Source organism: Momordica charantia (assembly GCF_013281855.1).
Source record: "Momordica charantia cultivar OHB3-1 chromosome 6 unlocalized genomic scaffold, Mcharantia_2.0 BLBB01000006.1, whole genome shotgun sequence".
Lineage (NCBI taxonomy): Eukaryota > Viridiplantae > Streptophyta > Magnoliopsida > Cucurbitales > Cucurbitaceae > Momordica > Momordica charantia.
In genome coordinates this window covers 27,397,046-27,410,953 of record NW_028275164.1, presented here as the reverse complement: position 1 = coordinate 27,410,953, position 13,908 = coordinate 27,397,046, and the positions used below count along the sequence as shown (strand labels likewise).

Genomic DNA, 13,908 nt, shown 5'->3' with positions numbered 1-13,908 from the left:
TTAAAAAACAACACGAACAAACATAAATTTATTGTCATCAACTTGACATAACATAGTTGAGTAGTAAAAAATAAGTTCGTGTTTCATTCTAGATCGTAAATTCGAATCCAAAATATAAATCTCCAACGGAAACAACTAATAACTTTGGAGTTTAGTTATTTTGGTGAGACAATTGTCAACCGGTGCAGGAACAGGAATGTTGCTGAGTGGAGCTTTTGGATTGACTCTTTCCCATCTACAACACAAATATTAGAAATTGTTATGCACAACCTATTTATATCAGACATTTAAAGGTTACTAATTTATTTATAAAAAAAACTACAAGTTAATTAAATATAATCCCCTTCTTGCAACACATTCATTTTAATCAGAGGTATTCTCTTTCCATTGTTATTAAATTAAATCTAATCATGATTTTGTTAAGACAAGTTTTCTCATGTCTTAGCTGTCATTTGTATAAGGACAAAAGCAAAAGCTATTTAAATTCTATTAAAAAATTAAGCATGCATTTTACTGCCGATCTAAAATAAAAAAATTTTAAATAAGAGATTCAAATAAAAAAAACTATAATATCTATCGAAGTTTTTATCTTTATTTTTTTTATGTAATTACGCTTTTAAAGTTCTAAATCTAAAATATTAAAAATATTAAAAACATAAAAATGTTGTTATAAGAATTATTTTCGTTTACATAACTCAAAAATAGTTTTCAAATCGATAAACAAGAAACAAAATTCAAATTACATACGTCGTCGAGAAACTCACCTGTAGCCAAGGAGAAAATGGTGAAGCAAAATGCAAATTTCAAGTCTTGCAAGTTCATTTCCAGGACAATACCTACTTCCCAATCCAAATGGGATAAACTCCCCTGGTTTTGGAACATAGTTCTGCACAATAATTTACAAAAATAAAATACAAATGTTAATATTAAAATCCCGTTCTATAACCATCATCATTATTTTTATATATGCTTATAAATTCATACTCATTTACTGGCATTTTTTCTTAATTTTATAATTCACATATAAAACCCTTTTTGGAATTATCAAAATTACCTTAAAATGGAAAAACCAAAACAAAAAAAATATAAAGATTTATAAGATTAACTTAAAAAGAAAATAATAATAAATAAAATGAATTGATTGAGATCTTAAAACATACATCCCATCTTGAAGGATCAAATTCCAATGGATTTTGATATATTTCAGGATCCATATGGACGCCTCTATTCCATATTGGTACAGCCCATCCTTTTGGTATAATATAACCTACAACAAAATACAGAAGAAAGATAGTAGAGTAAATCATTAATATTAGCTAATTATGAATTACTTACAAAAAAAAAAAAAACTATTGACCTAGATCCCCACCCCATATTTATTAAACAAAAGAAAAAGTATATAAATGACAATAATGGAAAAATCAAATCACTTACCATTGACATTTACATCTGTGGTTGCCACGCGGAAAGTTGTAAAAACAATGTTATTCAATCTTAGCATCTCATTAATGACCTGAAAACAATTGTTGAAGAAAAAAAAACCTTTAATAGATGTTCTTCCATTTCTGCCTTTCCAACCTCGAAAAAAGATAACTTACTTCATATTACAGTAATTCATATTTCATATCTTCAAAACGGGCCGACTTAACTACTTATGGTAATTTTATTTTCTCAAACACATTTATGTACTTCCTCTGCAAAAAGTAATTGCTTAATTCTAAAAGTCTTCGCTCTGCGTATTGACCAATTTTGGTAATCTTTTATTAACACACTAAATGATATTTAATAACACACCTTTCTTTTCAACCCTATACTTTTTCAGCCATTTCTATGTCAACCATTGAATATCCATAGATGAATTAAATTTATCCTAACTTATGAATTTAAACTTTTAGATTTTTCAGTAGTTTATCCATGTTTAAGATGGTATAAGAACGGGAGGTCCAACATATTATATATTTATATATACGATCAAACACATACCTTTGTGGCGTACTTCATTTGTTTAATTTCTTTAAAATTCAATCCCTTTTGTGTAGAGGGTCTTTGCTTGATGATCATCTCTTGTTCTTCCTGTAAAAAAACCATCACCAATTCATGAGCAACTTGTCAATATATATGATTATCAAGTGTTTAATTAATTTGGGAGACCAAATTATGAGACCTTGGCCTTTTGGTAGACATCCGGGTTTTCTGAAACATGAACCATTGTCCATTGAGCACCATGAGCTGAGGTATGATAACCAGCATATAGAAGTCCAAGAAGCATGCAAAAAATTGCATTGTCATTGAATATTTTCTCCCCATTCTTATCTGTGGCCTTAATTACTGCGTCCATTTGACATGTCTCTTCTAATTCTTCGTTCTCTTCTAATATTCTTCTCCTCCTTTCTATCACAGGTCGGACTATATTTTCTACCTTACTCCTCGCCTACAAAAATATAGGTATATAACTCAACCACCGACTTATCCAAACGAGAGTATAGTTAATGCATGTATATCCTCGATCAAAAGGTTCGAGATTCGAATCTATGTATTTTCACATGTTGATGGATGTGGGATTTCCAAAGGGAAATTTGAAAAGAATTATCTTCCATTCATTATTTTTGTTTTGTTAATAATTTCTCAATTAAAGAAAAATTTCTTAAACTACGTAAACAGAAATAATATAATATATTACTTTAGTGCAATTATCTATACACTACATATGAATATTAAAATGTAAACGTATGTGACAATAAGTTTAAAATATATTAATAAAAAAATTTCGAAAAGTAAAATTTAAAACTAATATAATATATATATATATATTTATTATATAACAGGCGGGTCGCGTGGGAGAGATGAAAAGAGAGTATTAAAAAGAAAAAGAAAAAAAAAGATGAGTGGATATAGAACCGCCACGTGGGTGAGAGAAATCAACAATCACGTGAATCTGGGTTGAATGAAGTGGGCTTGTTGATTCCTAAATTTGTTTTTTTTTTTTAAATTTTTCTCAAACAAATCGATTGGCGAGTCAGTTTGCTTTAGCAGTTTTTCTTTTTCTTTTTTAATTTATAGTTTACATTAATTTTATGCTGCATTTTTTACTCTATTATATTTAGTTGCAAAAAAATTTACTTTTAAATTAGATGAGTCAAATGTCGGACAAATTAATTTTTCAAAGTAGAAAATCGACAGCATCTTTTAAATCAATCGATTGATACCCACTCAATCGAATAAACTTTTCATCTATGCTTAATCATTCCTATCTATATATTCGATATTATTTTTTAAAATAAAAAAATAACAATTATCAAAATGGTAGGTGGTGGGAAGATTCCAACCGACTAATTAAGGGGTAAAAAGTACATGTATATATTTTCATGTTTGATATGAAAAAGATCATTGAACTGTACTGAAAAAAATAGATATATATATATATATATATATATATATATATATATATACTCAAATCTTATACTAGAAAACAAATTTAAAGTGTGTTTGAAGGGATAGTAAAATTAATGATTTTAGAAAAAAATATTTTAATACAGTTGATTTGTTAAAATTATCATCTCAGTTTAAGTGATTTTAAAACTAATCAATTTTCTAATTTGAAATGATTTTGACAAAGACAAAATTGATTTGAGTTCGGTATTTGTCTCCTTGCCCATCCAATTTTCTCCTAGCTACAACCTACAAAACAGATTTTCATTTATTATTTTCTTTTATCAAGAAGAAAATGATAAAAAAAAATCGATCTCTAATCAAAAAATTGAACTAGCTAAGGGTCAATATTGAAATTGAAATCTGGGAAGAAAACAACAATAAACTGTGGATTCTCACGGTCTCACCAGTCGCCAAGCAGAGCACACCCAAAAAACAAGAAGAATAGAGCAACGACAAGAAATTAGGCGTACCTTGAGAGCTCGGCGGTAACTAAATCCAGGCAAGTCATAAGGGAAAATGGACAAGATTGCGAGCCCAATCTCTGCATACAAATTCTCAAGCTGAGCAATTTCGGAGTCTGTGAAAGCAGGCCCCAAAAAAACCCCTGTAATCACTTTGAATGTGAGGCGTTTGAATTCAAGGAGCAGCTCCACCGGCCCCTTCACGCTGCCCCATTCCTCCAGCCCCTTCACCACGGCTTCCTCAATGAACCCCATATACTTGGACAACGCCTCGCTCCCATTTATGGGAGCTGCCATCAGCCTGTGCACTATTTTGTAGTCTATCTTCAGCAGTGAACGATCGCCTTGCAATATGTTCACTGACTTTGGATAGCTCAGCTTGAAGCGCTCGTCGTCTAAGTATACACGTCGGCACACTTCTGGATCTGTCACGATAATCACCGGGCTCCCGTAGAGGTGGCTTTTGTACATCCTAACTCTTCCGTATCTGTCAAAACAGGGAAAGAAATGGTGTTTGATTTAGTCATTTATTCATATTCTCGGATCGAGATCGGGAGAGATGGATACCGGGAAACGAGATGGTTGATGATGGAATTGGGGTCGCCGCCGATTTTAAATGCTTTGTAGAACGACAGAGAGGAGCCGAGAAGAGGCCAACCCATGTGGCCGGGAGGGAGGGCATTGTAGATCTTGCCTCCCAACCTGAGAAAGTACCATAGCTCATTGAAGTTCCTTAGGAATCCAAATACAAAGAAATATAGCCCTATAGAAGCTCCCAAGAGAGCCCAAAAATTGTTCAGTATTTCCATTTTCTATGGACTTGTTGGCGAATCAAAGAAGCTAGGAGTAGTATTTATAGTGCTAATAGATGGCAATTCATTCCGTCGTGAAAAGCATGGCCTCCACAAGAAAATGTAGATGAACAAAAAAGGGAGGAAAAAAAAGACAAAGAAAAGGGGGAAAAATAGTCCATTTTTTGAACGGTGGTTTAAGAAACCTTGAAACAATATTTTAGGACCTCAGCCGGCACATGATTCCATACTTAGTATTATATATATTTTAATAAGATTCTTTAATCTATTGTATATTTTAGAAGTAATAAGGAATAGGGAACAAAGTAAAAAACATATATGAGGTTTGTAATGGGTTTCTATTTGCTTTTTGTCTCTAAGATTTAGATTTCATAGTGTCCAAAATGTCTTTTGAAGGTGCTAACCACTCTTCTTACAGGTATGATCCTTCCACGAATGGGGAGCGAAATGGAGAAGATAGGATGTCTTCTCCATCTTCCCCTTCTTATCGTAACGTTGCTAGTTCAGAGAAGCACTGCGTATTTGTGTTTCGGGAGGCAATGTAGGCATTGAAAGGAAAGTTCTAGTCCATGCAACTCAGGCTGGTAGTCGAGAGGCCACTTTGAAAAAGGGCACTATATGAAAACCTTGAACTAATGGCAGAGAGTTGTACCCTCACAGTCCAAATGTTTGAGTTAGAGGAGGCCCTAGACAACAACGCCAAGATTCTTGAAATAGTGTCATGGGGCTTGAAGCGCAAAGTCAGAAAGAAGTTTTTCTTCCCCCGTTTTGTTTTGTTATTACTAGCTCCATGATACTCACTAATGACATCATGACATTATCGCACCAATATATCTATTATAAAACTTTGTCAGGTACCGTATCTTTTCAATGTGTGATCTTTAACATGCTCCTTCAAGGATTCTCCAATCTTGGTTGGATCCCATTTTTAATGGGATGCTCATTTGATAATAGGAGTAGTCCATGTCTCTATTATAAATCCTTGTTACATCCCTTAATTTTCTAATGTGGGAATTTTAACATACACTTTCAAGATGACATCTCTTTTGAGTTCACCAATTTTGATTGGATCGCATTTTTGGATCAGATACTCGTTTGAGTTTTTGGGCTTTGATACTATATAAATATTCATAGGTTTCCATCTCAAAACCAATTGACAATGAGAGGAGTAACCTATATCTATTATAAACCCTTATTAGGTCCGTTATCTTTTCAATGTGGGGGTCTTACACAAGGAACTTAGAGAAGAGATTTTCAAGACTCTGCGTCATAGAAATTGGCTTAGGGACGGTCAATCAACATAAAATAATTAGTTTCCTCATTTCTCCTGCTTTTTCTAGTTTTGCTATCGAACTTGAGTTGGAAGTTTATTGTTTTTATTTTAATATTTTTAGCTATAGAACTTAAGTGAGGAGCTTGCTACGGAACTTGGCTCATTGGTCGAAAGGGGCTAAAGTAAATAAAAAAGATTTAAAGGGAATATGAGTTCAAACCTCATGATAACCACCTACCTATACTTTTCCTTGGCGACCAAATGAAGTAGGATCAAGCAGTTATCCCATGAGATTAATCGTGGTGCGCCCAACCCAAGTTGGCCCCGACACTCATAGATATAATTCTTTTTTTTTTGTTTAACGTGTAGCTAAACTCTGTCTCAGGGAGTGATATATAGTCATTAAATTTTATGGACTGATTATCTAGAATATTAAGAAGAGTTAGCTCTCACTGCAAGTTGAGAATTAGAGTTTAGAAATACAGCCAAAACTCAAATAGTTGAGTCAATTAATGTCCTACATGAAAAGAAACGTTGTCCATATGAACTTTAGAAAGAAAACGAAACTACATTGAAAAAGGAATTCATAAGAAAAAGAAAAGAGGCTGAAAATTAATTAAAGCCTAATCAATCTCCCCATTGACAGTGTTTTCTTTTAACTATTCTTTCGTCGTGAAAAGCATGTTATGGACTATGGAGAACACAATAGATTAATAAAAAAATTAAAAAAATTTAAAGAGGCCCACAAAAATCTTAAAGCACACAACTCAAAACCCTATCCCGTGAATGACACTTTTTTTTTAATGTTATTTTATTAATATTATATATTTTAAAAAGATTTTTAAAACTATAATATCTTTCCACAAAAAAGAATATATTTTTTACTATAAACTTGGTGTAAATTTAGATAAATGTTGTAACTTCTTTTTTTTTTTTTTTTTCTCATTCAATTTTTACCAATTCATCCACAAATTTTAACATAGATTAATAGTGTATAAGGCTCAAAAACTAATTAGTTTAATTTAAATCAAAATTTACATTAAATTAAAATTTGATTAAGACACAAAATTAACTATTAAATAACTCTATGTCAAGACTTACAAATTTGGAAAAATAGAAAATCAATTTAAGTGCCGTTTTTATTTGAAGTATATATCAATTTCATACTAAATATATGTTTTATAATTCATTAGACGTTCACGAAAATACTTTTTTCAATAATTCTTTAAACGAAAACTTAGAAGAAGAATTGTAGTTAAAAAAAAAAATTATCATAAGTTAAAAATTAAAATATTTTTTTTAAAGTGGAGGTGACTACAACATTATCAAAATTTAAGATACAATCGATGAAATTCAAAGTTTAGGATAAAAATTGATGCATCCTACCAAATTTGGTATAAAAATTGACATTCTCCCTAGGAGTGTATACACCGATTGACTTGGATCAAGTCGAGAAGGGGAGAAAGACGAGGGAGGGAGGGGGGGGGAGATCATCGGAGGGCAAGGGTTAGGTGAGAGAGGTAGGAAGATGATCGAAAGGCGAGGGGCAGACGAGAGAAGGAGGGAGACGATCGGAGGAAAGTGCAGACGAAAGATGGAGGGGAGGGAGACGAAGCAATGGGGAAGGAGGCAAGATGAGGGAGGGATAGGTGGCTGCAAAAAGTGCAAAACTGCAAAAAGAGCCATGTATGATCTGTAAACATGTAAATACTCACTTCTAGAATTAGAGAAAATACGAGATTACTCTGAGATTTTGAGGAGAAATTAGAGCTGGAACCTTTGTAAACAGTGCCTCGTGAGTGTGAATCTCTCTCTACCTTTACTCTCCTGATTTTGTCTTCATTACTAATTGAAGGAGGCTGATTGCTGCATATGGAAGATAAAAAAATTAACAGATGAGAGTTTAATCCATGGTCTACAATAAATAACATAATAAAATTTGTGTTTGGAAAGTTGGAACCATAGTATGAGTTGATCAACTACTTTAATACGATTCAAAAAAGCATGCATTTCTTTTCATGTATAATCGTTATTGACGTTAGTTAATTATATGCAGACCTTTGTTTAAATAGTTAATCTGTTGTGATGACATTTTTGCTTAGGTTGCAATGATATATACTTGTCTATTTCATTTACCGTTTTGTCCTACCCAGCATAAAAGGGTAGCGTTGATGCAGAATTTAAGTCGTTCTTCGAGATTCCACCAAATTTGCAGCAATTAATAATGAAACGGGAACAAATGTTTACCTGCAAAACAAATAATACTTACACCGGTGTGGTGCTAGTCACATAGACTCTGATGCTTAAGTTAGAATTGAAAGTTGTTGAATATTGAGAGTAGAGTTATTTAGCGTACCTTTAGGGTTCAGCCTTCCGTTATATTTATAGAGGTCGAATCTTCATACCTTTAGAAAATCTAGCCGTCTGGGCTTGAGCACTTCATGCGTCAGATGTCGAATTAAGGAGTTGTTTTGCCCTTTATGGGATTTCACCAAGACTGGGCAGGTTCAGGCTTACCTTTGAACCTTTGGAGAGATCTCTCCAGAGTTCTCGGCCGACGTCAACTCGTTGTCGATGTTGACCCTAGATCGACTTCGACAAATCTAGGCTGTTTGTCCTCCGTGTTGTCGGACTCTGCTTCCCTTCTTGGTTTCTACACCTGGTCGGTCGAGACCTTGTTGTGCCCCGGACCTAGTCACACCCTAGATCTAGTCATGGTTTAGGCCTTGGACCTGATCACGCCCTAGATCTGATCATACTTTAAGCCTTTGACCTATGATATTGTTCGCTTGTCGGGTCTAGTTTCGTCTTCCCATAATAGATAGCATTTTTTTACTATTTTATATAAGTCTTAGCTAATCAAAGTTCTGGACATCTCTTAATAGTAGCACATGTTTAGATCCTTTCAATTAATCATAAATAAATATGGTAATGGTTGGATTAACATTAACCATAAATATTATAGGTATGAAACTTTGTATATAGGGTTAAAACAACCATATTTAAGAAATATACCAAACTTGATAAACAACACAAAGTAACATGAATTTTATTATCATCAACTAATTGACATAATAACATAGGAAAGTAGCTAGTGAAAACAGATGCTTCATTCTAGATTATAGATCCAAATGCAAAACATAAATCTCTCATAACAACTACTAATAACTTGGGAGCTTAGTTATGTTGGTGAGACATTCGTCAACAAGCGCGGGAATTGGGATGTTGCTGACTAGAGCTTTTCGATTCACTCTTTCCCATCTACAACACAAATATTAGAAATTGTCATGCTATGACCTTATTATATCAACTATTTAAGGTTTAAATACTATTTTCTTTGATTCATTTTAGTTCACTACTATCAAAACGTTCCCCTAAGTGACCACTTTGATCTCTATTTTCAATCTCATTTTTGCTATCACAATTTGAACACGACACAACATCGTAATCAAAAGAACAACTACATCAATCAATCAATTATCTTCTATTAAATTCACCAAAAAATTGATGGAAAGAAACTCACCTGTAGCCCAGAAGAAAATGGTGAAGCAAAACGGTCATTTCAAGCTTTGCAAGTTCATTTCCAGGGCAAAACCTGCTTCCAATTCCAAATGGGATATACTCTCCTGGTTTTGGAGTATAGTTCTGCACAATCATTTACAAAAACAGAAAATTAAACATCACTGAAGCAGACATAATTTTCAAATAAATGAATTCATATATATATTGAATGGGATCTTAAGACTTACATCCCATCTTGAAGGATTAAATTCCAATGGATTTTCATATATTTTATCGTCCATGTGTACGCCTCTAATCCACATTGCTGCAATCCATCCTTTTGGTATAGTATAACCTATGATAAGTAAAGAAGAAAGAAAACAGTAATTAAAAAAAAATTATTATCAATGAGTAAATAATTAATTCAATCTGACAGTGAGCTAATTATATATACAATAATTCAATAGTTAATGTTGGCTCCTTAATGGTGAGGAGCAATCTTGTCGTTACCATCCTTAAATATTTGACCATGAAGATGGAGAAATGTAAAAACAGTAATTTTTTTTTATAAAAATGAATGAGTTGTCAATTTTTTAATGGTTGTGAGGTCTCTCACCGTTAAGGAGCAAAGTATTTTCCATATATAAATGATAATAATGGCATAAATAGAATCACTTACCATTGACATTTACGTCTTTGGTTGCCATGCGAAAATTTGTGAACACAATGTTATTGAGTCTTAATACTTCATTGATGATCTGAAAACAAAAATTGATAATTAAAAAAGTAATAATAAAAGTTGAATGGTATATATTTCACTCAAATAAAAGTAATAAAGATGGAATGAGATGTTTAGCTCTTCTTATTTGTTACCAAACTCTTAATTCAAGCTTTAACGGATGGTCAAAACATCATTTTAGATGCATTTGAAGAGGTACCAAACTACTAATCTATCTCATGTTATGTTTTATTTGATTGAATATTTTTTGAGATCGTTGTCATCTAGTTTGACTCAAACTTTTTTATCCTAATCATATCTTCTCAAGATTCATACCATCGACTATGAGAAATAATCTTCTATACACCTTTAAAACATACTTCTTAATTTCTACTACCTACCTACTCAACTAACTTTTTTGAATATTTATTGGCATATCCGATCCGACGTACTCTAATTATCGCCCTTCCCAAATTCTTTCAGATATATTGAAATTTAGTTTCAAAGAAATATTTTTACAATTACATATGAACCGAAGATGTACATCAACGTTACATATGATATGAACAAGCATGTGTACCTTTGCGGTGTACTTCATTTGTTTAATTTCCTTAAAATTCAATCCTTTTTGATTAGGTGGTCTTTGCTTGATGATCATCTCTTGCTCTTCCTGTAAAAAACCATCACCAAATCATGAGCAACTTGTTAATTATATTATATTATCAAGTGTTTAATTTGGGAGATCAAATGATGAGACCTTGGCCTTTTGGTAGACATCTGGGTTTTCTGAAACATGAACCATTGTCCACTGAGCACCATGAGCTGAGGTATGATAACCAGCATATAGCAGTCCAAGTAGCATGCAAATAATTGCGTTGTCATTGAATACTCTCTCCCCATTCTTATCCGTTGCCTTAATCACTGCGTCCAATTGACATGTCTCTTCCAAATCTACATTGTTTTCTAATGCCTTTTTTCTATTTTGTATCACGGGTCGGACGATATTTTCCACCTTGATCCTTGCCTGCAAAAATACATGTTACATATTAAGAATCCCACATTAAAATAGGATAAATTAGCTTTATTGGATTTGTAAAGAGAGCGCAAACAAAACCTTACATTGGGTAGAAAAAAGAGAATGATTCATGGTATATAAGAGAATACAATTATTTCCATTGGTACGACGCCTTTTGGGTGGAACCAAAAGCAAAGCGGTGAGGACTTTAATATCAATTGTTAAGGACAACGGTATCCCAGATATCTAAGGTATCTCCACAATGGTATATTCCCTTCTAGATTTTGAGATGAAACCTCATGAATATTGATAGTAGATAAGTAATTACTGATGAAACCTCGTGAATATTGATAGTAGATAAGTAATTACTATTAACTATATATAATATGTAGATTATTTATGAGGGGTAGAGTTAATGGATGATGTACTTTGAGTGCTCGACGGTAACTGAATCCTGGCAAGTTATAAGGGAAAATGGACATGATTGCTGGTCCGATCTCTGCGTACAAACTCTCAAGTTCTGCTACTTCAGAATCAGTGAAAACAGGCCCCAAGAAAACCCCTATAATGATCTTGAAGGTGAGGCGTTTGAATTCATGAAGCAACGGCACTGGGCCTTTCATGCTGCCCCATTCCTCCAAACCCTCCACCACCGCATCTTCGATGAACTCGACATACCGAGACAACGCCTCGACACCGTTTATCGGAGCTGCCATCAAGCGATGCACAATTTTGTAGTCGACCTTCAATAGTGAACCATCTGCTTGTAATAGTTTCACTGACTTTGGATAGTTCAACTTGAAATGTTCGTCGTCTAAGTATATGCGTCGGCATACTTCTGGATCTGTCACGATGATTACTGGAAAACCGTACAGGTGACTTTTGTACATCCTAACTCTTCCAAATCTGTCATCAGGAACAAACATGTATTTAAATATGTATGTTAAAGTTAACATGAACCTAGCTTAGGATTAATTGACACATATACTTGAAAAACAACTTAAATTTAATAGGCTTAAGGAACATTTAGTAATTTAGTAAGCATAAGTATTTGTAATTAAAAAGGAAATGACATTACATGTATTCAAACACACAACCTCAACCACGTTAAATTATAACAGCTGAGTTCAATAACTTAAATCGAAAGGTTATAGATATTGAATTATATGTTAATATTCTTATGACGTACTCTATCTTATTTCTTGGTAATTAGGAAGGAAATAACTTCAGGAAAGTTTTAATTTTATAAAATTGCTGCTAAACTAAAAAGCTTACAAATTACAAATTTAATTAATTGTTCATAATTCTAATTGCTCTGTTTCGTTGTGAGACTCCAACAAGTAGCTATTTTTGCAAATTACACCTTTAAATTTAAAAAGTAGAAATTTGTACCTTCTAATAGATTTTCATTTGAAAAATGGTTGACAGACTTTTAATGTATTGACATACCTTCAAAGTCTTGACATACATTCAAGTTTATAAGGTTTTAAGGAGTTATTCTATAGTCGATTTTGTACATTAATTAAATTTAATTTTGTGCAAAATTGAATTTTCATTAAAGTGTTAAGTTTTTAGAGTTTTTTTTACGTATTAGAAAAAAAAAAATATAAAAAATTAGAGTGGTAACTTTGTAATAGTTATTAAAATTTATGACCAAATTAAAAAAGTTTTGAGTTAAGTTGACATAACTTATAGAGGTATTTTCTTCCAAAATTTTACAACCGACCAACATCTTGACTTTTAAAAAAAAAAAAAAATTAATACAACCGCATAATGAACAAAAAAATTAAAAAAAAATAAAAATAAAAATAAAAAAGCATGCTCAGCCGCTTAAGAAAAACCAGCGGCAGCCGCCGGCCGCCGGCCGCCAAGCCGTAGCTTTCATTATCTTGAACAATTAACTTTGTTTTTCTATGATACATTAATTTCTTTCATAGCCCTGCCTTTTAGAAGTGATTCTAAACGGGTTCAGTAATTTGTTGAGATTTAATAGAATCACTATTAAAGCAACAAATAGTTAGATTTAGAATTCTAATCATTTCATTTACAATCTTATCCATAAAAAGAAAGAAGTCAAAGAGAGACGTACCTAGAAATGAGATTATCCATAACAGCGTTAGGGTCGCCACCGATTTTAAATGCTTGGTAGAACGATAGAGAGGAACCAACAAGAGGCCATCCCATATCACCGGGAGGGAGGGCATTGTAAACATTCTTTCCCAACTTAAAACGATACCATATGTCGTTGAATTTCCTTAGGAATCCAAAGACAAGGATGTATAACCCTAAAAGAGCTCCCAAAATGGCCCCAAAATTGCTCAAAAGTTCCATCTTTTTGCACTTGTGTTGAATCCCTAAAGACTAAGAGAAGCACTATTTATTGGAGATTCTAGTGGCTTACAAAGCAGTGTCACAGTATCCACCCATCCACAATTATTTCTACTCTTTCGTCGTGAAAAACATGTTATGTGGTAAAAAAAACTTCTAAACATCTCTCAAAATGACGTCGCATTAAAGATTGTGTCTTGTTTGATAATTTATAGAATTTGTTCATCCATTGTTCTATACAATCTATTTAATGATTTCGTCCTTCTAAGACTAATTAAATGAAATTCTTTATTGGAATTAATTTAATAATTAGTTTATATGTTGATAACAAATTAAAGAGTAATTTATATTTGAGCTATTTATGAAGC

At 32.7% G+C, this 13,908-nt stretch overlaps 2 protein-coding genes across 4 annotated transcripts; both read right to left on the bottom strand.

Annotated features, from left to right (window-relative positions):
- Positions 1–7,714, bottom strand: LOC111023928 ((1S)-1-hydroxy-luvungin A synthase CYP88A37). Of its 2 annotated transcripts, XM_088124696.1 has the most exons (9): positions 7,694–7,714; positions 4,461–4,595; positions 3,903–4,380; positions 2,165–2,431; positions 1,984–2,073; positions 1,435–1,513; positions 1,161–1,267; positions 765–886; positions 1–235 (listed from the first exon to the last, which is right to left on the bottom strand). In XM_088124696.1, the coding sequence occupies exons 2-9, from the start codon at positions 4,553–4,555 to the stop codon at positions 136–138; spliced, it is 1,338 nt and encodes a 445-aa protein (XP_087980822.1). In that variant the 5' UTR covers positions 4,556–4,595; positions 7,694–7,714; the 3' UTR covers positions 1–135. The 2 variants fall into 2 exon arrangements, with proteins under 2 accessions (XP_087980822.1, XP_022157134.1); XM_022301442.2 differs by lacking the exon at positions 7,694–7,714 and having other exon boundaries at positions 4,461–6,762.
- Positions 7,715–7,749: 35 nt separating this feature from the next.
- LOC111023939 ((1S)-1-hydroxy-luvungin A synthase CYP88A37) lies at positions 7,750–13,673 on the bottom strand. 2 transcript variants are annotated; one of them, XR_015791187.1, is made up of 9 exons: positions 13,302–13,673; positions 11,641–12,118; positions 10,955–11,221; positions 10,778–10,867; positions 10,159–10,237; positions 9,728–9,834; positions 9,502–9,623; positions 8,115–8,669; positions 7,750–7,844 (listed from the first exon to the last, which is right to left on the bottom strand). XR_015791187.1 is itself a non-coding variant. In XM_088124695.1 (8 exons), the coding sequence occupies exons 1-8, from the start codon at positions 13,541–13,543 to the stop codon at positions 9,140–9,142; spliced, it is 1,485 nt and encodes a 494-aa protein (XP_087980821.1). In that variant the 5' UTR covers positions 13,544–13,666; the 3' UTR covers positions 9,003–9,139. The 2 variants fall into 2 exon arrangements, 1 of the variants encoding a protein (XP_087980821.1); XM_088124695.1 differs by lacking the exons at positions 7,750–7,844; positions 8,115–8,669 and adding an exon at positions 9,003–9,239 and having other exon boundaries at positions 13,302–13,666.
- Between the last annotated feature and the right edge of the window lie 235 nt (positions 13,674–13,908).